We start from the raw sequence: 22,762 nt of genomic DNA on the forward strand, positions 1-22,762 counted from the left end.
GCACAGTTGACACAAGATTACAAAGAATTAATATAAAGTGTCCTGCCCTACTGTATAGCATGTGGAACTCTGCTCAATGTTATGTGGAAGGCTAAATGGAAGAGGAGTTTGGAGGAGAATAGATACATATGTATGTATGGCTAAGTTCCTTCCCATTCATCTGAAACTATCACAACATTGTTTCTTTATCGGCTATACCCCAGTAAAAATTAAAAGTTTAAATATATATATATATAAAGGGTCCTGTTTATAATAAGAAATCCATAAATGGTAGCAATATTTATATCTGTACTTCCAAACATAGTGCTTTGCACAGAATTAGAATTCATAAATACTTGTGGAAGCGAAGGAGGGAGAAAAAGAGAATGACAAAGACACAGGGAAAGGGAAGAGGAGATTTGAAAAACAATCAAGTTTATCACTGACACATTTTCCCCCTTTTCATTAATAACATTTCTGATTATAATAAATACTTACTGTAGAAGCTGTTGGAACACCACGGACTAGGAACGCTGTGGACTACTCTACAGCACCGCAGATCCCGCGGATCAGAACCCTCCTCCTGTTATGGCAACTACGTCCACCTCGCCTCTGGCAGCTACATGTCACCACCAGGTCTCTGCTGTTCCAGACCCCTCTCACCTCTGCCGAGACCAGGAAGCCCAGTTTCTCCTGCCCAGCAACCCTGTTCTACAAAGACAGCCACTATTGAGCTTTTCTGTGATGCAGAAGCCCCTCATTAGTGCCTTCCTCATCGCTTTAATGAAGGGAGGATCCTCTGAACTCTCCAGGTGAACATATCAGGGCCCCTCTCTGAGGCTTTAGTCCTCAAATATTCTGCCAGGACAGTCTGGGCTCTTCTCTTCATTCATGTAAGCCACCATTTCCCCCAAGCTTTAGGGAGCCAGTCCAACCGCACACTGGAATGAAATCCAGGTGTCCTCGTGAGGATGCTAGTCCTGAGTCATCGGAGAACGCCCAAGAAGCTCTTCTTGAAGTGAGAAACTGTTAGTCGCTCAGTTGTGTCCAACTCTTTGTGACCCCGTAGACTTTAGCCCACCAGGCTCTCCTGTCCATGGAATCCTCCAGGCAGGAGCACTGGAGTGGGCAGTCATTACTACCTATGGCATTCTGGCTAAGTCTCCCAAAGATACCTCTGGGGATTTTATCCATTGGACCCCTTAGGTTCACTCCCCACCTTTCTCCAGCCTGCTTCTTGGGTGGCCAACATTTATGAGCTGAACCAGTGGACTCCCTAATTCTCTGCCTTCCCATTTGCAGAAGATCAGGGCACAGGAGCAGAGTGAGATTAGAGTATTTGCTACCCACCTGCCTCCTTCTCAGGCCTCATATTGTTAACGGCCGCATCCTCCTATGAAAAACCACAACCCCTGTCAAAAAATTCCTCTCCTACAGTTCTCTTTGAGATCTGAAAATCACTCTTTCTCCTGGTCCTTCAGCCTCAGTTGCCAGCTGCTTCACACAAGAGTTTGAGAGTGTCTCACCACCCCCTAGTTGGTTTCCTTAATTCTGTCTTCATGTTTGTAAATAGCCTCTTTGTTTAATTCTCCTCAATATCCCACTGCAGTATATTATTTGTTTCCCACCAGGACCCTTACAGATGCTGCATGCTCAGTCATGTCCAACTCTCTGCCACCCCATGGACTGTAGTCCACCAGGCTCCTCTGTCCATGGGATCTTCTAGGCAAGAAGGGCTGGCCATTTCCTTCCCCAGGGGATCTTCCCAACCCAGGGATTGAACCCAAGTATCTTGCATCTCCTGCACTGGCAGATGGATTCTTTACCACTGTGCCACCTGCTACAGTCACCTTTTCTCAAATTCTGGCAAGCCCTTCCTGCTTCTGCTCTTTTTCCCTAAGTTTCTTTAAGAAGCAGCTCTTTCTCTCAGAAACTCCTGATGGAAGTTCTGAGGGATGGGTTGGAAACACCTGAGTGGTGCCATCAAGTCTTATCCCTAATCCCCTTCCTCCACCCCAGCAGAGACGGCAGGCACTCACATATTTTTCACATTAGAGTGAACCTCTTGTCCACCAACAGGTCTGCACTGAAGGTTGGATGGATTTTGCTCATGCCCTTTGTTCTGGGATGTCCACCTCAGCATCCCAATCCTAGACCATCAATCCTAGCATTTGCTTTACTGTTTTCATGGAGACTCACTGATTCCTCATTCAAGGAGGACCCCTGGTTCCTACTGATGAAATGCCAGGGATGAGAATACAGATTGAGCCACCTTTGGGACTCATGGTACCCAGTCATCTGTCTGTATTCCTTACTAAATATGACATCCTAAATGTGCAAGTAAAAATAACCTTGCAATTCATTTTAAGTGTGATTGTTGTTATAATTCCAAGTGTATTAAAGACAAAAGAGACTTTTTTGAAAGTATTCGTGAATTCAAAAGACAGAGGAAATGCTTTATTGTCATTAATATAGATTCTCCTGGTGCAATGTGTAGAAGGAAGGAGGTTCATTTCAACCCCCACAATGTCAGAACTAAAGACACCTGCATAACATTAGAGTGTTTTTTTAAAAAAAAGGTACAGAGAATCAGCTGCCGTAAGATTTTACAGAGGGCAAGAGCTAGACGATCACAGACTTTTTCCTCTGAGTCAGCAGTGCAGTTTTACCCCTACAAACACAGAACTTTTGAGTTTAAAAAGCTACAATTTAAAATATACTCAGTGGTAAAGAATATTTGTGACTCTGATAATCTGGGACATAGCTTTGGGAGAGTATCACTTGAGTCTAAATGCATAAATTCAGTTTCACAAGTTTTTAAGATCAAGTGATAGCTCTGATTACTTTTTTTTTTTTTTGAGTCTTTTGTTTGTTTTTAATCACAAAGGAGTCTCTTTATTAAGGATTTAAAAAGGGACTTTGGGAATTCTTCTTGGGAAAAGAATCCCTTAAATCCAGATACCTTTCAATCTGAGCTACTGTTGCCCTCCCTTTTTTAATCTGAGCAGTCTCTATATCTTGTGTAGGTAATCACTCAGCTAAAAGGAAAAGAAAGTTCTAAGGGAGCTTGCAATTGGATTTTCTTGGAGGGCATGAGGACTAAAGCATTGGTTTTCATTAATTCTTGGCACTTTGATCATAAATCTTGTTGGAGACCAGTCATTAAATAAGATATGAGAATTTAAAGGCTTTTCTAGCCCCATTTCCTAATTATGCCCAAAGCATTTAAAATATTGGCTTACTATAAATCCATATTGGAGGCAGGTTATGATATACGAGTTATGTTCTCAGACTCAAGGTAAAGAAAATTTAATTTGTAGTGGGTGAACCAGAGAAATTGTGTCAGGGAAGGCACAAATACTGTTTTGCATTTTTAACATAAGTATGCTGCCTCAGCCTTGTGCCTGAGCCAGGCATAAGGGAGATGTATAGCCTCTTGCATAGGTGGGGTCAAAATTAAACAGCCCTTGAATTCAGGGGGTATTGCTGCTCATGCTGCCCGTGAAGGTGTGTCCGTGAGCCTGGAGCCCTCCGGCTGTGTCTGCAGGTCACACGAGCTTCAGATGGTCTCACACTCCGTGGTGGCAGTGGAGCAGGCCCCGCAGTCACAGCGGACCGCCACAGGGTAGGTGTAGAAGGGGTCGACTCCAGGGGCACAGTTGGGCAGCTTGACCGTCACCTGTTTGGTCTCATTGTAGGTACAGACTCGATGATGGGCTTCGATGTAGGGGGGTTCCAAAATAGGCTTCTGTCCCCATAGGTAGAAAACAGAAAACATGTTAGAACATACCATCCTGTTTCATTTTCTTAGTACCACTTATCACTATAAGAGATGAGCTTGTTATTCATTTCTTTACTTGTTAATTTCTTTACTTGTTTCCCTTCCAGTAGAAAGCAAATTCAACAACCACCTATTGAATCAATAAAAGAAAAGAGAGCAAGGCAGATTCCTTAGTGCCCTATGTGCTGGTTCTGATCATCAAAGGATTCACTTCCTTCCTTCACCTTTTAGAAATCATGACTTCAAAGATAATTTTGATAAACAGAGCATACAGATCAGGAAACCAGCACATTTCAAACCCTGCAGGCAGACCTACTAAGCTTGAATCCCTGATCTGCCACTTGTTGGAGACCTTGGAAAATCAGTTTTCTCTGTAAAACAAAATACCTACCTCCCAGCATTGTTGTGGAGATGAGATAAGATAGTAGATGGCTAGCATCATGTAAGCGTTCAGTAAGTGTAGTCTATTGTTCTTAGAGCAGTTACAAGAGTAAGAAAGTAATATAAAAATAATAACTAGCAAGCTTTCAGAGGACAGCACTTTCATTTGTCCCAGGCAAATGAAATATGTTTAATGGAGGTCCAGGATGCAGATCTTACATGCATGTCATGGGAATATGACTTTGCCTTCAATGAGGATCATGTAGAAGAGTTAAATTCAATATCAACTTCTTCCTACTATTTCTCAGATAATGTTTTATCCTTTCTCAGTTTGTTTCATGTCCTCTTATCTTAATCTTATTGTAATCTGGAAACCCAGGCAGCATTGCCAAATAAAATGCAGGATACCCAGTAAAATCTGAATTTCAAATAAACAACAATTTTTAGTATAAGTATATCCCAAATATTACGTGGGATAGACTTATACCAAAATGAAAAAAAAAAAAAAGGTTGTTTATGTGACATTCAAATATAACTGGCGTCCTGGCTTGATTGGTTTGGTTATTTGCTAACTCTAGCTACCCTAAACCTAGGCCAGGAACAAAGGCTATTTTCAGCAATAGTTTCACCTTCAAAGTAGATCCAGCCACTGTGTCATCATGAATATCCTAATTTTCAGACATGCTCCCCAGTTAATTTACCAAAAATAAGTGCTTTATCAATCAAAAACTTTCAGATTGTGGGGAAAATAAACCTCATTCTTTTATTTACTTTCTAGACATAGCCTCCATTTTCATACCACAATAAAGGCATAAATAAAAGCTGACTGACATTAAGGAGACTCTTGCTCTTTAATAGTCTCAGTGTTCCCATTGCTCCAGTGAGAGCACAGTCCCTGACCTCCTGTGGGTGACAGCTACCCAGTTAAAGCCATTCATTGATTTAGAAGGGGAAAAAAGGATGGGTTGAATTAAAAGGAAATTGTAGTTTGAGATTTTAGCCCAGAAAGAGCTCCACATAGCCCCGACACAGCTGTGAGCAGGGGAAGGCACTGCCAGGCCACACCCTGAACACAAGAAAGTTTCTCACAAAAGTTTGATGTCGTGTGACAGCCACAGTATGTGCAACAACTGAATTTTCATTTGCTGTTATGTCTCAAGCCCCCAAATGATGGGGAAATGAAGCTAACTTGGTGGAGTTGTTTCATTTAAGTTACAGGTTTCACTACCATAATCCAATTCCAATCATAGGGCCATAATTTTATCCAAGTGATAACAGGTTGCTCTCTGAGTCCCTGAATAGAAGGATATTTTTCCTAATGGCAGTGTCCTTTCATAGTGTCCATGGGCTTCTAGTTTAGTGTTAGTCACTCAGGTGTGTCCAATTCTTTGTGATCCCATGGACTATAGCCCACCCAACTGCTCTGTCCATGGAATTCTCCAGGCAAGAATACTGCAGTGGGTAGCCATTCCCTTCTCCAGGGGATCTTCCCAACCCAGGGATTGAACCCAGGTCTCCTGCATTACAGGTAGATTCTTCCATCTGAGCCACCAGGCTTCTAAATGGGCTCAGTTTGGTGAGAAGATGTATAACTCCAGGAAGGGATTCATCCCTTTTAATTAGACATCTATTGAATGCCTTGCTTATACATGTCTTTTGAAAAGAGCTGTGAAAGGCACAAGAATGAACCTCTACCCTCAAAAAACTTAAAACCTAATGTTTGATGGGGAAGGAAGTAAGACAAAGGTAGATGATGGTCATGGGCTGACCAGAGAGTCAGAAAAGGCTTAGAGGAGTTGGTTCTGGAGACAGGCACCAAGGAATAAATGTGAGCAGGAATATGAGAAAAGGACCGAAAGTAAGATTTCATGAGGAATACTGAATAAAACCTTTAAAATCTAGTCTCTTAGGCAGAGCTAATAATATACGCAGTGCCTGGGAAAATAGGCAGATGGCATATTGCTGAGGACCTTAAAAGTTAGTTACTGAATTTGCAACAGTGGATGGTCATTAAAGGTTTTTGGAGCCAGGGTGACAAAATCAGAGCTAGTACTTCATTAGGAACCAATTCAGGCCCTAGTGGGCAGAGGCAGCAGTCACTATATGGTGTGATCCTACCGGGTGCTGAAAGGCGCTCTATCTCCTCACCCTTCAAACATCTCCTCCTCTCAGCCTAATAGCATTCTAACTTTGATTGAGATTTTTATCCCATTTTAAATGTACTATCTCTAAAAAAGCTGGATATAATTGTATGTGAAGAGCCTTACTAGATCTGTCGGTGATGATCCCTGAGAGACCCAGGAATTACTCTAGGGGAACAGCAGAGAGCAGGGCTAAGGGTGAGGCACTGAAGGAAGGGCTGAGGACACGCCTCATCTGATGTTTAGCTTAGGGCCTTCCTTGGTAACTGGCTGGCTTTTTTACAGAGGGAGGAACACAGGGAAGAGTTTGGGTTATAAGCTTGAACCAAGAATTTATTCCAAACTTTTCACTGACTCCATGCATGACTCTGCAGTCAGCTACCAGTTGAATTCTTGCATGGCATCTGTAAAATGGGCAGAAAAACAGCACAGCTTGGCCTCCCAGAGATGATTCCCAAATAGACACCATGTCAATGAAATTATTAATTTTACCAATGCTTTATTAGAAGGGCAATATCATGTTTCTTTCAGATTATTTTTGGAGGATTCCAAGTAGTTGTTTTTTGTTTGTTTGTTTAACCCGTAACAAAGTATAGCTACCCCAGCTCTATCTTATTTCATTAAGAACTTTAATACTTCGGCTTCCCCGGTGGTGCAGTGGTTAAGAATCTGCCTTGCAATGCATGGGACACAGGTTTGACCTCAGGTCTGGAAAGATCCCACGTGCTTCAGGGCAACTGAGCCCGAGCGCCACAACTACGGAGCATGCTCCATGGGGCCCCTACTCCTCACCAAGAGAAGCCACCACAGTGAGAAGCCCCCGCACCACCACTAGAGTAGTCCCCTCTCTCCACAACTAGGGAAAGCAAGCGCACAGCAATGAATACTCAGCACAGCCAAAAATAAAAATAAAGAAATAAAAAAAATTTTTAAGTGAGTATTTTAGAATCAGTCCAAGTGACATGAAGGCATTGCCACCAGGGCCTCTTTTGGGACTCACCTCCCAGGTTTCACAGCGGCCCCAGCAGGCATCCGTGGTGATCCGAAGGCCCCGGCAGCCCGGCTTCTTGGCCAGGAAAGTAAACTCCCTCACTGCACAGCCCACAAACGTGCGCAGGTTCCCACTGGAGGTGCTGAGGACACAGCCGCAGCCAGCCAGGAGCAGGAGGGCCATGGGGCCAAGGAAAAGGTACACCAGCCTCATGCTGTTCCTCCGAGAGGGAAAGGAAAGAGAATTTATTGATAGATCTAGCTACCTTCATCGATGCAATGGACATGAACTTGGGCAAACTTCAGGAGATGGTGAGGGACAGGGAGGCCTGGTGTGCTGCAGTCTATGGGGTCGCGAATAGTCAGACATGACCAGGCAACTGAACAACAATAACAATAACCTCCATCGATAATGTGTTGGTCACTATCAAAGGGACATTGCTCTTAGAATTTCAGGTCACTAGACACTCAACCCTCCAAGGGTATCCTAAGGCTTTTCCTTATGGTATCTCAACTGCTGGATTTGTGCATTAAAGAAGTTTGTTTCAATAATCTCTTCAGAAGGAATACAGAATATGACTAACACCAAAAGTAGTGCATATCCTAACATAATACCTGAACACATATGAATTATTTTTATTCAGATCCAAGGTATTTGGTATCATGCTACATGCTTCACTCAAAATTATATTTCTAATGTCATGGATGAGAAATGGAGAGGGGTAAATAAATAATAATTGCATGCCCCATATGTATTGTTACTAACCCAACCCAGCACAAAACCATAAAACTTGGATATGCAGAACAGCCTTCACATCGGACTTGGTGGCCATTGATAAAAATGTGTCCTAGTTGCTACAAATTCCCTTTGATCTAAGCCTCCATTGTAATAGGCATCTTGCTGTGACTAAATTTAAATCCGAATGATGGAAAGCATCAGGGGTATTTAAAACACAACCCCACTCAAATACCAATCTACTGTCTATCCTCTCTGTTGTTGTTGTTGTTGTTCAGTGGCTCAATCGTGGGACCCCATTGACTGCAGTATGCCAGGCTTCCCTGTCCTTCACTATCCACCTGAGTTTGCTCAAACTCATGTCCACTGAGTTGATGACGCCATCCAACCATCTCATCCTCTGTTGCCCCCTTCTCCTGCCTTCAACCTTTCCCAGCATCAGGGTCTTTCCTGGGTCTTGATCATTTCCTGTGCTTCTTCAGGAGCCAGAATCACTTCTTTCATGATTGGCCCACCAGACAGACATACCTGAATGCTGAAATGAAGGTGGACTCTCCACTTACAGAACACCACCAATTCATTATGATTTAGACTGCAGAGTTATTTATTCCCAAACTAATCTCCCAGTTCCTACTTCTGACCTGTCACCTTAGCAAGGCTCTCTGGACTTACCCTCGGGCAGAATGAAGTTCCTGTATGAGAAGCACTTACCTGATCTTACTGGAGGTGACTCGCCTGTAAAGCTGAAACTTGTACGCAAGATTTTGGAAAGTTGCAGTGAGTGGTACAAGTTTGCTCTGGGTAAATGCCTCTACCCTCTGTGACTGGGCTGCTTGATTGCTCAAATATATAGGACAGGTCTTGTCAATCAAAATGAAAAGGGAGGCAGAGCCTTACAGGAACCACTAAACACATCAAAGCCTTGGAATATAAAGCTGTTCTCTATTTTCCAAAAGTGATTAACTTAAAGGGTGTTGTTTTGTTTCTTAACATCACCTACTGAAGAAGAAAGTTACCTTGGTGGGTGACATAATCCTGGGGAAACAGTCAAAGGTAGTTCACCTGGCTCTGGAAGACCAAGTGCACTGGGGCAAGATGGATTAGATTTTCCTTTGCAGTAACCACAACTTTTCCTTCTCAACAGGAGGCAGTCACCGGCTGCTCACAGCATTCTTTCCTCTAACTCACAATACATTTCAATGCATTGAAAGATAACAAAACAATCATTCTTCCTGGGAAGAACATGGGATCACTAACTGAAAGGATGGAAATCATGGTAAGAAACATTTGAATGTCTTAAAATGCATTAAGTATTAGAGCATATTAATAACACCTTAAAATGAATCACACAGGAAACAAATATTAAGGTATTCAACACAATTATCTTCCAGCATGGGACTTAAAATGACTTTTTATTTTTTCCAGGTAGTTTTCGGCATCTTTCACATTTTCTACTTGGGCAGGCTTCTCTCATAGTAAGTCGGTTAATATTGATACTTTAAAAATTAAAATAAACCAATAATTATCCATCTGTGCTGCATGTAAAGATATTCAATGCTGTTGTAACAGAACAGCTTCCTTCAATTTCTGGTTCTTAAAGTTTAAACTAAGAATGAAATAGTATTCTTTATGAGTATGAGACACAGTTTATATTCCAGTCTGCAATTGTAGCATGTAAATGGATTAAAAATCTCCTTGTTCATGTCATTATTGTGGGTGCACTAAAAAAATTAATGAAGCAGACATCTTTCTAGCCTTTAGGAGTTTACATATCATAGCTAATAATGACATAGTTCAAGACATTTAAGATGCACATTAAATAAATATGATTCCAAATCAAGTAACATTTCTATTTTCTACAAAGAAAGGTGTTCTTTAAATAGACTTGCTACTCATTAAGGGTTTGATTTTTTTTCAAAATATATAATGACTCTTAGTGAATCCATCACTATATCATCAATATACCTATCTCCAGAGTCAGATTATCATATATATTTTATAGAAATTGAACTAGGCTTGGAATAAAGGACTTTCTTCAGCCCTTCAGACTGTAAGTAGCATAACCAGGGGTACCCCTGGGGTACTATATCCCTGGGATACTATAGGGACAGATTGCCTACCTGACGTGATTGTCCTAACTTGCTGAGCCAATCGGTGGTGAGCTGCCATCCTGACCTGAGAATGTTCAACCCTTTTGGAGGATACCTGAAACATACATAGCTGTGTCTGCAATGTCACAAGATAAAGAAAGACAACAAAGAGAGGCCAAGAAGTGCCTTTCTTCTCCAGCTGGGCTGTGGCATTCTGCCTACTCCCCATCAGCACTGACCTTATATGAATGACCACTTATAGTCACTGAGCACCTGCTATGTACCAGACTCCATGGTACCGGATGTGCTCTTGCACATGTTACCTCTAAATCTTATATCAGTTATATAAATCAAACTATATTGTCTTTTTTTTTCCATTGGGAGAAATGGAGGCTCAGTTATTTTGTAATCTCTCAGTCTCCAAAGCCTTTGGAAACACTGAGATGGCAAATCAGTTTTGTTTCATCCCTATAATAAATTGCAGTCAATCAGAGGTACCACCTGGAACACTCTTTTAAGAAAGGCCTCAGGCTTCCCTGGCAGTCCAGTGGATAAGAATTTGTCTCGCAATGCAAGGGACACCAGTTTGATCCCTGCCCTGGGAGGATGCCACATGCCACTGAATAACTAAGCCCATGTGCCTCAACTACTGAGCCTGCACTCGAGCCCACGAGCTGCAACTTCTGAGCCCACACGCTGCAATTACTGAAGCTTGCTGTGCTCCACAACAAGAGAAGCCACAGCAATGAGAAGCCTACACACTGTAACTAGAGAAAGCCCGCACGCAGCAACGAAGACCCATCACAACCAAAAAATTAACTAAATAAATAAAGAAGAAAAGAAAGGCCTCTGAATCCATTCCTAGTGCAGAAAGCTGTGGACCACCAACTTCATCACGATTATAGAAAAAGGGACTGGTATTTGGCTGCCACTTTTTTGGCAGTCCATGCACTGTGTCATGCCACCTGCCTCTCTACAGGCAGTGAGAGGTTGCTGTGTGATTTCAAGGGTTACTTAAGGCTCTGCTATCCACAGAACATCTCGGAATCTGTATCTGCAGCCTTCCCTTCCATTTTCATTGACGTTCCCACCATTGAAGTCATTCTCTTGATATAGCAAAGATGTGGGCAATGTCTCCAAGCACAGGTCCAAGAGAATCTTCTCTCATCTTGTCACATTATCTTCACATGGATTCATTGTTACCTTGGAGGATGAGACACAAGATATAGGTTTCCTAGGGGTAAAGAGAGGGCAGCAGGGGCATAGGAGAGCAATCATCTTGAGGTCTAGGGGAGCATGACAGCAGAGGAGGGAGGAGCTGAGTGTCAGCACCTTGAAGGGTTGAGGCCTGGTCCAGAGCGGGCAGCCCCAGACAAGGGAGGACCAGCAGGTACAATCTGTGAAGGGGATGGAAACACTGCAGGAACCTGGTGACTCTCTTCCCTGGTTCAGCCATGCTGATTCTCAGGGGCACAACTGCTTTTGTGACTGCCTTGGGCAAGTCACTTCTCTCAGCCTCAGTTTCCTCATCTGCAACATGAATGGGGCGGACCTTATGACGCATGAGGTGCTTTCTAGCACCAGAACTTAAAGATGTGCAAATTATTTATGAAGCTAACAAGCTGAGGGCAAGTCAGGTAGAGAATCTGAAGGTTCATATGATAATAAAGTCATCTAGATTTGTGTTCGTCTGACTCTGATTCTTGTCAGCTTGTGATCTTGGAAAAAGTCTCGTAGCCCACCGAATCTCAGTTTTCCACAAAACTGAAAATGCCTTTTTCAAAGGGTTTATGTAAACATTGTACAAAAAAATGTCTAGAAATTGTTTATCTCAGTGCTTGATACCTCATGGGCAGGCAGTAAATGTTTTACTCTTTTTTCCTATTGTCATTGTGTGTACCCCTAAGAAAAATGAAGCCACCAATAAAAAATTACGTCTGTTAATTATCAGGCATATCCTGATTTCAAAGGTATTAAATGTGGAAAAAATACAAGTCTGAAAATAGAGGAAGCAAAGTCTTTGGGGGCTAGAAGACCTTCTCAGCATCCTGAAACCAGGAGACATAGGTGGGTACCAACTGTGCTTTCCCACAGCCTATAGTGTTGTGATCTGACATTAAAGTTAACACTTTTTAAGTAGGAACAGGGCTTCCCAGTTGGCACTACTGGTAAAGTATCTGCCTGCCAATGCAGGAGATGCAAGAGATGGGTGTTCAATCCCTGGGTTGGGAAGATCCCCAGGAGTAGGAAATGGCAACCCACTCCAGTATTCTTGCCAGGAAAATTCCATGGGCAGAGAAGCCTGGCGGGCTATAGTCCATGGAGTCACAAAGAATTGGACACAATTGAGTGACTGAGCAAGCAGGAAAAAAGTCTGACATGTTAGATTTAATTTATAAGATTAAAATCTCATACTTCATGTGTACCACAGTAACAAGTTTTAATGTATTAAGAAATCTTCATGAATACTCTGAAACAATTTCAGTTCTGACCAAGAATAGAGCCAAAGTAACTAAGCCAACCAGTGCATACGGCATACCCACAGGTAACTCAATGAGAGCCCACAGGAACTCAGCTGTCTGCTTCATCGATTAAAATGATCTGTTAAGAGTTGAGAAAACTGATTCAAATGTATTCTTTTTAATGGCTGAGTAATGGCACCCCATTCCAGTACTCTTGCCTGGAAAATCCCATGGATGGAGGAGCCTGGTAGGCTGCAGTCCATGGGGTCGCTAAGGGTCGGACACGACTGAGCGACTTCACTTTCACTTTTCACTTGCCTGCACTGGAGAAGGAAATGGCAACCCACTCCAGTGTTCTTGCCTGGAGAATCCCAGGGACGGGGGAGCCTGGTGGGCTGCCGTCTATGGGGTCGCACAGAGTCGGACACGACTGAAGTGACTTAGCAGCAGCAGCAATATTCCATTCCAGTGCTTGGGGCTGGTGCACCAGGATGACCCAGAGGGATGGGATGGGGAGGGAGGTGGGAGGAGGGTTCTGAAAGGGAAACACACGTACACCCATGGTGGATTCATGCCAATGTATGGCAAAACCAATACAATATTGTAAAGTTAAAAAATAGATAAACTAATAAAAAAAAAACCTAAATATTAAAAAAAAAAAGAGTTGAGAAAAGACATGCAAGTTCTGATATGTTTCTCCTCGTTGTCCTCTCAGAATACACAATGCTGTGTCCAAGGACCAAATTAATTACCATGATGCCTCCTGAGGATGGGTAAAAAAGCCACAAATGAAGCTATGTGTTTCAAGGAAGTGATAGAATTCACAATTTTCTGTAAACAGATACACGCAAGGTCAGCCTTAGACTTTACAAAGTTGGATGTTACTTTTAATATCCCTTATTTAGATGGAGAAAAAGATCTTGGATTACAAATGTAGATGAATGGCGAAGTCTTGAAGAAATGAATTTTATTGAAAAGTCATTTCTTCCTTTCAAAGCACTGGGTATTTGTGGGACTCTTCATTTTATTGATTTAGAGAGATAACATTTGCCCTAGATGATGGTACAGTTGCCATGGTAACTATTTTTTCAACGAGACTAAAAATAATGAAGCCTGTATGTGATTTACTAGGACAAGTCAAGCCTTTCTCCACAACTGTCTGAAAGAGGTATCTGTCAATTGTCACAGATTTATTTCAGATTAAGGGGCACATGGTTTAGGCGCTGAAGCGGAATGTTTTTATTTCCGCCTGACTCTTCCACTTTTGAATGTCATAGCTTTGCAGGGCATGGCAGACACATGCCTAATAGAGAGGAACAGAGAGGAGCTTAATGAGTCACAAAGAAGCATTCTTTATCTCAAGTGTATCCTGTATTCTTTCATTGGAATGAGTCCACAAAGCGGCTGGGTCCTCAAATCCTTCATTTGTGATTCCCTAGGCAGTCACACAGGGCCAAGATTGCTGTTAGTTAAGTTTCGAAGCAACAGCACCTCATTTGTTAGCTATTTGGCTTTGTTCCAGAAAAAGCTTCCTAGGATCACAGCCCCAGAGTACGGGCATATGTCCGTGCGCACCCATGCTCGCGCTTGAGCGATGGAGCAGGGTGATGGGAGAGTGAAGACGTGGAGAGCTGTTCTACTCTCCAGAGTTCTTGTTACATAACTTTACACATATTTATTAAGCAACTACTATGTGCCAGGCACTGTCCAGCAATGGAGTCACTGAGTTCATTTAAAAATAAAAAGAGGATGTTGGGAAAGTAGAATAGCTAACAACTGAGAGTAATAATAGATTTCCTTCTTCCTTTCTTTACTTTATCCCTTCTTTCCTTCTTTCTGTCCTTCCATATTTTATTGACTGTTACCATGTGTCAGACAGGTGCTAAGTATATGTGATGCAAATATGAACAGAGCTAAGAACCTGCCCCAAAGAGTCAAAATCTAACAAGGGCGATAAATGAACCAACAGATACATGATCCAGAAGTTGTGCTCTAGGGCATTTATTCCAGAGTCATGAAAATTTATATTCACAAAAAAATCTGTTCATACATGTTTGTAGCAGCTTAATCTATAATAGCCCCAAACTGGAAACAACTCAGGTGTCCTACAACAGGTGAATGGTTAAATGAATTGTGGTCTATCCATGTCATGGAATCTTATACCTCAATAAAAGGGAACAAACACACAACAACTCATGAATCTCTGGAGAACCATGCTGAGTGAAAAAAGCCAATCCTAAAGAGATATTTATCATATGGTTCCATTTATATACCATTCCTGAAATGATAAGATTCTAGAGACAGAGAACAGACTAGGGTTGCCAATGGTCAAGGCTTCCCTGGTGGCTCAGATGGTAGAGAATTTGCTGGCAATGTGGGAGACTGAAGTTCAATTCCTGGGTTGGGAAGATCCACTGGAGAAGGGAATTAAAACCCTCTCTAGTATTCTTGCCTGGAGAATCCCATGGACAGAGGAGACTGGCAGACTGTAGTCTGTGGGGTTGCAAAGAGTCAGAGATTACTGAGCAACTGACACTTTCACTTTTCACTAAGGAGACTCAGAGATAGGAAGGCAGTGGGTGTGATTACAAAGGGCAAATGTAGGATTTTTGTGATGGTGGAAATGTTCTTCTCTTCACTGTGGTGATAAATAAATGAACAAAACATGTAATAAAATTGCACAGAACTAAATATCAATATACCCATATAAATAAATGTAAGTTGAGGCATGTGCTCAGTCATGTCTGACTCTTTGCAACCCCATGGACTGTATCCCACTAGGCTCCTCTGCCTGCAGAATTTTCCAGGCAAGAATACTGGAGTGGGTTGTCATTTCCTACTCCAGGGGATCTTCCCAACCCAGGAATCAAACCCTTGTCTCTTGCACCTCCTGCATTGGCAGGCAGATTATTTACCACTGCCACCACCTGGGAATCTCACAAATCTAAGTAAAACTGGGTAAATGTAAGCAAGATGGGTAATTATATCAATGTTAATACCCTGACAATATACTATTGTACTACAGTTTTAAGTATAAAAAATACTGAGGGAAACTGTATGAATGGGACACAGAATATCTCTGTATCATTCCTTACAACTGCATATGAATCTACAAATATATAAAAATTAAGTTTGATTAAAAAATAAATCAACATTTTATTTACAGGATGGGCAAATGGATGCAGGTAGTCAAAAGTTACAAATTTCCAGTTATAAGATGAGTAAATGAATCCTGTGGCTATAATGCTCATAATGATGACCTATCATTAACAACACTATTGTATATTTGAAAGTTGGTATGAGAGTAGAACTTCAAAGTTCTAATCACAAGAAAAAAATTTTGTAACTATGTGTAATGATGGATGCTAACCTAATGTGGTAATCATTTCACAATACACATACATATTAGGCCATCATGTCATACCACTAAAACAAATACAAGGCATATGTCAATTATATGTCAATTTTTTAGTGAAAAAGCACTCTGCATTAAGAAAAAATAAAGAAGTTAATTTTAAGTATTACTGCTAGGAAATCAAAAGAACCAGAAGCTTAAAAAATAAATCAACATACCATTAAGTGGGATAAGTGCAGTGATAAAAATGGAGAAAGGATCCTATGTGACCTTAGACTTCCTACTGAGGTGACTCCAGTGAATTAGGAGAGAATTCATTTCAGGTAGAGGAAATCACACACTGACTCCACCATTGGAGTTAACAGCAGTTTCTTTTGACATGAAACTATATAGAGAAAAATCTAAAGAGTTCACACAAAAACTACTAGAACTGATAATCAAATTTAGCAAGGTACCAGGCAGGATAAAAGATGAACATACAAATTTTCCCTGTACTTATTTTATGCAAGAGGAGTTTTGCAAGAATAAATGATAAAAAATGAAAAAAAAAAAAAGATGAACATACAAAAATCCATTGCATTTCTTTACACTAACAATGAAATATCAAAAAGAGAATATTAAAAAAAAAAAAAAGTACCTTTTAAAATCACATCAGAAAAAAAGTAAAATACTCTGGACAGTTGGCTGAGAACTATGTAAGATTAATAAGGGAAACTGAAGATGAGTCAAAGAAACAGAAAGATAGCCCATGCTCTTGTATTGAAAGAATTAATTTTGTCAAAGTGACCATACTACCCAAAGCAATCTAAAGATTTAATGAAATCCCTATCAAATTACTCATGGCATTTTTCACAGAACTAGAAAAAATAATTCTAATATTTTATAGAACCAAAAAGACCCAGAACTGCCAAAGCAATCCTGAGGAAAAAGAACAAAGCAGGAGACATAACTCTCCCAGACCTCAGACAATACTACAAAGCTACAGTAATCAAAACAGCACAGTACTGGCATGAAAACTGACATGTGGACCAATGGAACAGAATAGAATCCAGAAATAAACCCACACACCTTCAGTCAATTAATCTATGACAAAGGAGGCAAGAATATGCAATAGGAAAACGCCTCTTCAGCAAGTGATGTTGGGAAAGTTGGACAGCCACATATAAATCAATGAAGTTAGAATACTCCCTCACACCATACACAAAAATAAACTCAAAATGGCTTAAAGACTTATATATAAGACATAACACCAAAAAATCTCCTAGAAGAGAACATAGGCAAAACATTCTCTAACATAAATCGTATCAATGTTTTCTTAGGTCAGCCTCCCAAGGCAATCAAAATAAAAGCAAACATAAACAAATGGGATCTAATCAAACTTATAAGCTTTTCCACAGCAAAAGAAACTATACACAAAATGAAAAAACCTACACAATGGGAGAAAATAATTGCAAACAATGTGACCAACAATTTCAAAAATAATAATTTCTAAAATATAAAAACAGCTCAAACAACTCAACAACAACAACCCAATCAAAAAAATGGACAAAAGACCTAAATAGACATTTCTCCAAAGAACACATACAGATAGCCAAGGGCACATGAAAAGATTCTCAACATCACTAATAATTAGAGAAATGCAAGTCAAAATTACAATGAGATATCACCTTACACTGATCAGAATGGCCATCATTTAAAAGTCTACAAATAACAAATACTAGAGAGGGCATAGAGAAAAGGAAACCCCTACACCATTGGTAGGAATGTAAGCTGGTACAGCCACTATGGAAAACAATATAGAGCTTCTTCAAAAAACTAAAAATAGAGTTGCCATGTGATCCAGCATCCCACTCCTGGGCAGATGTTGGAACAAAACTATAATTCACAAAGATCTATGGACCCCTATGTTCATAGCTGCACTATTCATAATAGCCAAGAAACAGAAACAACCAAAGTGTCCATTAACAGATAATTGAATAAAGAAAATGAGATATGAATATACAATGGAATATTACTCAGCCATAAAAAAGAATGAAATATTGCCATTTGCTTCAACATGGATTCAACTAGAGATTATCATACAAAGTCAGAAAGAGAAAGACAAATACCATATATCACTTATATGTAGAACCTAAAATATGACACAAATGAAATTATCTATGAAACAGAAACAGACTCACAGATATAGAGAACAGAAGTATGACTTCCAAGGGGGTGGGGGAAGAGATGGAGTGGGAATTTGGGGTCGGAAGATGCAAAGTAGTAAACATAGAATTGATAAACAACAAGGTCCTAATGTATAGCACAGGGAACTATATTCAATATCCTGTGAAAAACCACAATAGAAAACGATATTAAAAGAATTCATGTATATGTATAACTGAATCACTTTGCTGTACATCAGAAATTAACACATTGTAAATCAACTATACTTCAACAAAAATTTTTTAAAAGAGCAGACTCTTCATCTGTCTTGTTCACTGCAATTTATCCAAGGCCTAAAACACTACCTGGCTCACAGCTAATTATTGAAAACTATTCATTGAATGAATCATAATGATATGGAAGAGGATGTGATGAGTTCAAGAAGCTACAAGGAGTCATCATGGTTGAGCACAGTGCTCAGGAGGATAGACAGGAATGAGGATGGTAGCAGAAGATGGGCTACAGATCAGGTACTCCGAAAGGCTCAATCTTTATTCCAACATAAAGGAGGAGTTTCAGAAAGAAACATTCTGTGCTTCAGAAAGGTGCTGTGGGCATAGTGAGGAGATAGACTGGAAGAGAGACACCAGCTGGTGAGTGCTTTGCTATGTTAGAAGTCCTTTAGGATGAGTCCTATATCCAAAACAGAGGTGTCCAATAGCAGTAGAACTCAAGCCACATATGCAATTTTAAATTTCTAGTAGCCATATTAAGAAAACAAAAAGGAAAAGGTGAAATTAATTATAATAATTAATTCCAGCATGTTAAGTGCTAGAAATAAAATTGTACCCAATATTATCATATAATCAACATGTAAACACTATAAAGAGCTTCCCTGGTGGCTCAGCTGGTAAAGAATCTGCCTGCAATGTGGGAGACCTGCATTTGATCCCTGGGTTGGGAAGATCCTTTGGAGAAGGGAAAGGCTACCCACTCCAGTATTCTGGCCTGAAGAATTCCATGGACTGTATAGTCCATGTGGTCGCAAAGAGTCAGACACAACTGAGTGACTTTCACTTCACTTCAAACACTGTAAAACATTATTCATGAAACAGTCCATACTCTTTTTACATCCTTTTCTTACGCTAAGTCTTTGGAGTCTAGTCTGTATTGATATGCATAATTGACAGAACATTTCAATTCAGAGTAGCCACATTTCAAGTGCTGAAGAATTACTTACACCATAATGAACAGCACAGGTCTAATGCATAGACAGTGAAACCCAGTGTCAAGGAATGATTATCTGAACTCCTTCTAAACCCTTTTCATGTGACATGACTATTCTCACAACAGCAACAACAATCCTGTGAAGTATTATTATCTACCTTTATAATGAGGAAACTGAGGCCCAAAGAAGTTAAACAAATTGACCGTGGCCTTCCAGCTAATCAGTGATGGAGCTGGGATTCAAATTCAGCTCTGATCGCCTTTTCCTACATCCGCCTGCTTTAGCCACTTTTTTAGGCTGTTCCAGTGAGAAACCTGGGCCTACAGTGAGGGATCATTAGATCAATTTTATGGCAACATCTGAGGCCTTGCCAGCTGAGCCCGTGCAGCTGGCACAAGTGAAATTTCAAAGCTTAAAGCAGCAAGGAGTCCATTAAAGAGATGATTTTTTTTTCAGAATTTATCAAAACGCTTATTTATCTAGAACCTGGTTTCTGATCTGCTGAGCCTAATTACTTGATTTGAGAGTCTCAGTCTTTAGAAATGCACTAATCTGCCTGACTGAATCACTGCTTCTTACCTTAACCTCGCTGAAGAGCTCACATCAAAATAAATTATGGGGAGAAATTTTTTCTAAGTAAAGATGGCCCTGACATTTAGTGAACAATCAAGTCCAGAGATGGGAAGCTAAAATTATCAAGGGGATACAAGAACTTAATAATAAAGAATGGGCTTTGAAAAAACAAAATCACCAGTCTAAATGATAAGCTGGACAGGCAAAGCCTGAGGAGAAGGAAAGTACAATATAAGATCTTGGGGCCATGGTGGCTATGGGTAGAGTGAATAGCAGTATATCAAAGGCAGACCTGAGACCAAATTCTCTCTGTAGCTGTGGGCCTGGGTCCTAGGTGTCTCTTGGAACCAGGGACCCACCTTTGCAAAATGCTGACCAAGGATTATAGAAGCAGTTTGAGATTTTTAAGAGCTGAATAAAGTAACAGTCTCAAACCCACGATTCTGAGTTAAGAAGCCATGGATAGAAAGCAAACTAAGGCCCTGAATATGAGGCTGTAACAGCCTGAATATTAAGTGTATTCCCTTCTCCAGGGAATCTTCCCGACCCAGGGATCAAACTTGGGTCTCCTGCATTGCAGGTGGATCCTTTACTGTCTGAGCCATCAGGGAAGCTCAAATATTAAGTACATTAACATCTAATACCATTTGTTGATTTCCTTACTATCTACATGATCTCTCTATTTGATGTCACATGCATGAGTGAGTAGGAGAAGGCAATGGCACCCCACTCCAGTACTCTTGCCTGGAAAATCCCATGGACGGAGGAGCCTGGTAGGCTGCAGACCATGGGGTCGCACAGAGTCGGACACGACTGAAGCGATTTAGCAGCAGAAGCATGAGTGAGTTCCAAGTCACTTTAGTTATGTCCAACTCTTTGTGACCCTATGAACCAGAGCCCTCCAGGTTCCTCTGTCCATGGGATTCTCCAGGCAAGAATACTGGAGTGGGTTGCCATGCCCTCCTCCAGGGGATCTTCCCAACCCAGGGATGGAACCCGTATCTCTTATGTCTCCTGTATTGGCAGGTGGATTCTTTACCACTCGCGCCACCTGGGAAGCCCATTTGATGTCACAGAAACATCCTAACTTCATTATGTCTCAAACAAAGTTCTTTATCTTTCTCCCTAGGGTCTTTCCCACCCACTTTGTCTGTCATGTCCCACCTCTGAAATGAAACCTTTGAGATTCATTCTAAGTACCTCCCAATGCCACCCCCTGCACCCCTACCCCCCAACATGCGCAATTCTATCAGTTTTATCTCCTAAATACTTTGTGACTCAGTTTCCTAATTCAAAACCCTTGAAGACCCTTCTTACTAATGTCTCTGACTCTGTTCACTGTACCTGGGAAGAGCTTTTCTAAATGTCAGTCTAAATATGACTTGTTCATTCTGGTTTAAACTCATCACTGCTTCTCATGCCACCCAAGACAAAATACAAGCTCTTTAACAAAGCTCTCTCCTTAGCCCCTCCCCATTCTCATTCCAAGTTCAGGTCTCTCTGCATGAGCCAAGGACCACCCTCTCTCTCATCTGGCCGTCACACTGTCCCTTTCCTCTCCCCAACCCCTACCTCTGCCTCACCCCCTGTTCATCCTTTAGGACTTGGCTTCGCTGCTAGCTTCTTTCAGGAAGCCTTCCCTGATCCTCAGAGTCTGAGACGGGCACCCAAGACATGCACTTTCATCATTTCTCGTGCCTCCCCTATTGCAGCTCCTTTCATGAACAGTTCACTTGTCTCCAACCCCTACAAGTAGCTCCCCATCACTCTCCTGTTCAATCTTCCAACCCCAGTGCTTTACAGAGTAAGCAATAAATGCTGAACTCAATGAAGAGAACTGAATATTTGTGGAGAACACCAAATATCACTTACTCCCACTTTTTCCCAACTCAAAACTTAGCCTCCATTAGAGTTTGGCAAGTGTCTCTGGAGAGGCAAACAGTCAGTCCAATAAGTTCTGCCTTTCAATTTCTAAATGAGAGCTCAGTGGGTGAGTGCAGGTGTCACCAAGGAATGCCATGAGCTTTGAGTTAGTGCAGAGCGGGGTCCACACGAGGGGCTGTGAACTTTCACAGGCAACAGGAAGTCCTAGAAGGATTAGACCCTGGGAGCAGAGCCCTTCCCCTTATCTTCTTTCCCATAACGGGACAGTAACCTGTTGGCTTCCACCCCCCACCAATCAGAACAGAGTCCTCCATGCGAGTGGTCAGGCAGGGCACACATTATCTGCTTCTTAGAACTCCTTGGCACCGCGGTCTGTTTGGCTGAGTTTTATGACTAACTTCAATTACTTGGAAAGGAAAAAACATTTTCCTTCTTTGCAGCTTGAAATATCTCATCAAAGAAATGTGGAGGCTATGGAAACCCGGATTTGATTGGCAGCCAGCTCTTTGCTTCGATCACTTCTGCTGTTCTGCAGCTCTCTTTGGACAAAGGAGTTTGGGCTTTTCTGACAGCCTGATGGGTAATGACATAATTTTAATAATCCTCTCCCCTCAGGGGCAAAAGTAAAGAAGGAAACTTCATAATGAAATTACTGAGCCTCAAAGATGTGGTCGCTAGGTTCATCCTTTCTGCATTGTTCATGTCCAAGGCTCTGGAAACAAGATGTGTATTTCAGGCACGCCTAACACTGCTGTTGGTGCTCTGTTTTCTGCACTGCCTTGAAGACCGGTGAGGCCTGCAGAAGACTGAGCCGAAAGTGGGAAGCTCTAGAACTACTATCAGAATACACTCACTGCCCATCATGTAAAATCAGGGATCTAACTCTTCAAAATTTAGAAGACCCTTGTATTTTAGACGCTAATTTCCAATGTTAAGATCAGGGTGGGGAGAGATGCTTATCTCCCATTCTCACTTGTCTGCAGTGGGAAACGGGGAAAAGGATGGGTAGAATGCTTC

At 41.3% G+C, this 22,762-nt stretch overlaps 1 protein-coding gene across 2 annotated transcripts; it reads right to left on the bottom strand.

The window, feature by feature from the left end:
• Positions 1 to 3,276: 3,276 nt before the first annotated feature.
• Positions 3,277 to 11,028, bottom strand: GPHB5 (glycoprotein hormone subunit beta 5). 2 transcript variants are annotated; one of them, XM_081509856.1, is made up of 4 exons: positions 10,129 to 11,028; positions 9,025 to 9,264; positions 7,283 to 7,487; positions 3,277 to 3,727 (listed from the first exon to the last, which is right to left on the bottom strand). In XM_081509856.1, the coding sequence occupies exons 3-4, from the start codon at positions 7,484 to 7,486 to the stop codon at positions 3,539 to 3,541; spliced, it is 393 nt and encodes a 130-aa protein (XP_081365982.1). In that variant the 5' UTR covers position 7,487; positions 9,025 to 9,264; positions 10,129 to 11,028; the 3' UTR covers positions 3,277 to 3,538. The 2 variants fall into 2 exon arrangements, with proteins under 2 accessions (XP_081365982.1, XP_081365980.1); XM_081509854.1 differs by lacking the exons at positions 9,025 to 9,264; positions 10,129 to 11,028 and adding an exon at positions 8,720 to 8,804 and having other exon boundaries at positions 3,539 to 3,727.
• Between the last annotated feature and the right edge of the window lie 11,734 nt (positions 11,029 to 22,762).

Source organism: Giraffa tippelskirchi, chromosome 7, assembly GCF_054371585.1.
Source record: "Giraffa tippelskirchi isolate mGirTip1 chromosome 7, T2T-mGirTip1v1.2.pri, whole genome shotgun sequence".
Classification (NCBI taxonomy): Eukaryota; Metazoa; Chordata; class Mammalia; order Artiodactyla; family Giraffidae; genus Giraffa; species Giraffa tippelskirchi.

Excerpts from the sequence above, each read along its gene's own strand:
- GPHB5 (XM_081509856.1), bottom strand. The coding sequence starts at position 7,486 with ATGAGGCTGGTGTACCTTTTCCTTGGCCCCATGGCCCTCCTGCTCCTG. Across the intron at positions 3,728-7,282 it reads GCCGCTGTGAAACCTGGGAG|AAGCCTATTTTGGAACCCCC; the intron begins GTGAGTCCCAAA and ends CTATGGGGACAG.